The 2,055-nt window shown below is 41.9% G+C and overlaps 1 protein-coding gene across 1 annotated transcript in view; it reads right to left on the minus strand.

Annotated features, from left to right (window-relative positions):
• The window catches only part of LOC111088217, a 35,393-nt gene extending 34,490 nt beyond the window's left edge, over window positions 1-903 (minus strand). Inside the window, exon 1 of the mRNA XM_022397627.1 lies at window positions 621-903. Coding sequence (XP_022253335.1) covers window positions 621-903 — 283 coding nt within the window. The remainder of the gene's footprint in view (window positions 1-620) is intronic.
• Window positions 904-2,055: the final 1,152 nt, after the last annotated feature.

A 2,055-nucleotide genomic window follows, 5' to 3' on the forward strand; every position in this document is an offset into this window, starting at 1 on the left:
CCTTTCAATAAATCTGCTTCATTCATATGTCTGTTCTGGACCATACTAACCTATGAACTTCATCGGTAAAGTATAAAGGGATAGCTGTCCATCCCTGCCATTCTTTAGATTGAATAAATCAGAAGCAGTCTGCTTTTCAAAATAAGGTTTTTGTGGTCTCCCATTGCACTATCTCCAGTGTTTATGATCCTCTTGACTCTCCATCACATTTTCTCTGCACTTTTTCTTCAAGTGGAGTATGGGAGTCCTTACTACTTTCCAGTTACAAGCCACTGGGGTGATGGAACATGGAGGCATCCTAAATGTGATAATGATATGTGATAAAAATAATGATAAAACCATTCTGTTGAGAGTAGGGCAGTGGTGTTCTGCTGGTGTAGATGACGAGCTGTCTTCCAGTCTAATGCCCAAATCCAAAAGGAACACAATAAAAGGAAGACAGCAGGAGAGGGAAAATGACATACAGTACTGGGAAATAGCTACTAGATAACCAGCAATGGAAGAGACAGAAAGCCCATGATCAAATAGCCAGGTGAAGAAATCTGTAAGATGAGAAACAGTGGGCTAAGAAGGAGAAAAACTCCAAATCAAAGACCAATGGTGGAAGATGTTCCATTTACGTTGATAAACCACAACAGAGAAAGGAAACTGGTCCACACTAAAAGGGAAGTGATAATCAATGACCATCCTGATATCACTGCCAGGAAACAGATAAATGCCAGGCATGAAGTCAAAAGGGCAGGACGAAGGGTCAGTGACCGAAGTTGACAGAGGGTGGTAGTTTGGAGTTGAAGAACATGGAGAAACCAATATGGTACTGGCCAGTAGGGAGCAATCAGAAGGACTTGACAAGGAGTGGAATGGATGATCAAAATCACCCTGGAGAGGTTGGTTGTTTGTCATTTTTTGGTGCAAAGCAACTAGGCTACCTGCACCAAACTGATAAAAAATATAAAAGTAAAATTTTTATAAAATGTAAAAATAAATCGAATTAAAACAGATAAAAGATTTAAAAAGAAATAAAAAGCCCAATGGCTCATAAAACTTTAGAAACACAATCCCCATCCAAATTTCAGGGCTAAACCCTGCACAATAATTAGAAGGAATCTTAGGATCCTTCCCAGACTTAGAGAAAGGGAGGACAATAGCCTGGTACCAATCATCAGGGAAAATGTTCTCCTGCCAGATCCAGTTAAAAACAATCATAGGAATAGCAAGAGAGGCAAGAGAGAAATGACACAGCATCTCATAGTGAACATCATCAGGTCATCACCAATGAAGAACAAGTTTGAGTTCCAGCAGTGTAATGGGGCATTTATAGTCATAGAGACGATCAGCCTGAAAGGAAAGAGGTGATCACTATGCCCAAGACTTGATGGCCAAGAAGGTGGGGAAAGAAACAGAAGTGCTGGATGCATGAGAAAAGCTCTCACCGAGAATATCGACAATGTTCTGCAGATCAGGAAATTCCTAGCCATTGGAGAGCAAGATGGAAAGTGGATGGGAAGAATACCTCCCAATCTTTTCCCATATGACTTTGGAACTGGCAGTAGAAGAGATGCTAGTTTTGAACTTAATCCAAGATTCCTTTTGTCTTTCATGTCTGACCTGCGAAGAATGGGTGCACGCCTGCTGGAAAGCGATGCAGTTGGAAAGAGTGGGGCACCTGTGAAAAGTATCCTAGGACCATTTCTGAGCTTTCCGTTATGCTGGCAGGCTGGAGATAATCATGGATGGGGATACCGTGGGAATCCTGTCGAGCTTTTAGGTATAGAATGAACAGCTACTTGAATGAAGCAATCACATACTACCTCCACACAGTCATTATTAGATGGAAGACTAACAAGCATGATCAAGTTCTGAGAGAGAGGTGAAAGAGAACAGTCAACCTGGTCCAACTTCCACCATGGCACTGGGGTTGGGTGGAATCAACCCCAGGCAATCTCCCTCAAAATGATGGAAAAATTATCACTGTCCCGTGGGTCACTGTCAACCCTCAAAGAAAAGTGAAGGGGAGCAGAGAGAAAGATCAATGGCAGTAAAAGACTGACTAGG

This window comes from Limulus polyphemus, unplaced genomic scaffold (assembly GCF_000517525.1).
Source record: "Limulus polyphemus unplaced genomic scaffold, Limulus_polyphemus-2.1.2 Scaffold3347, whole genome shotgun sequence".
Taxonomy (NCBI): Eukaryota; Metazoa; Arthropoda; class Merostomata; order Xiphosura; family Limulidae; genus Limulus; species Limulus polyphemus.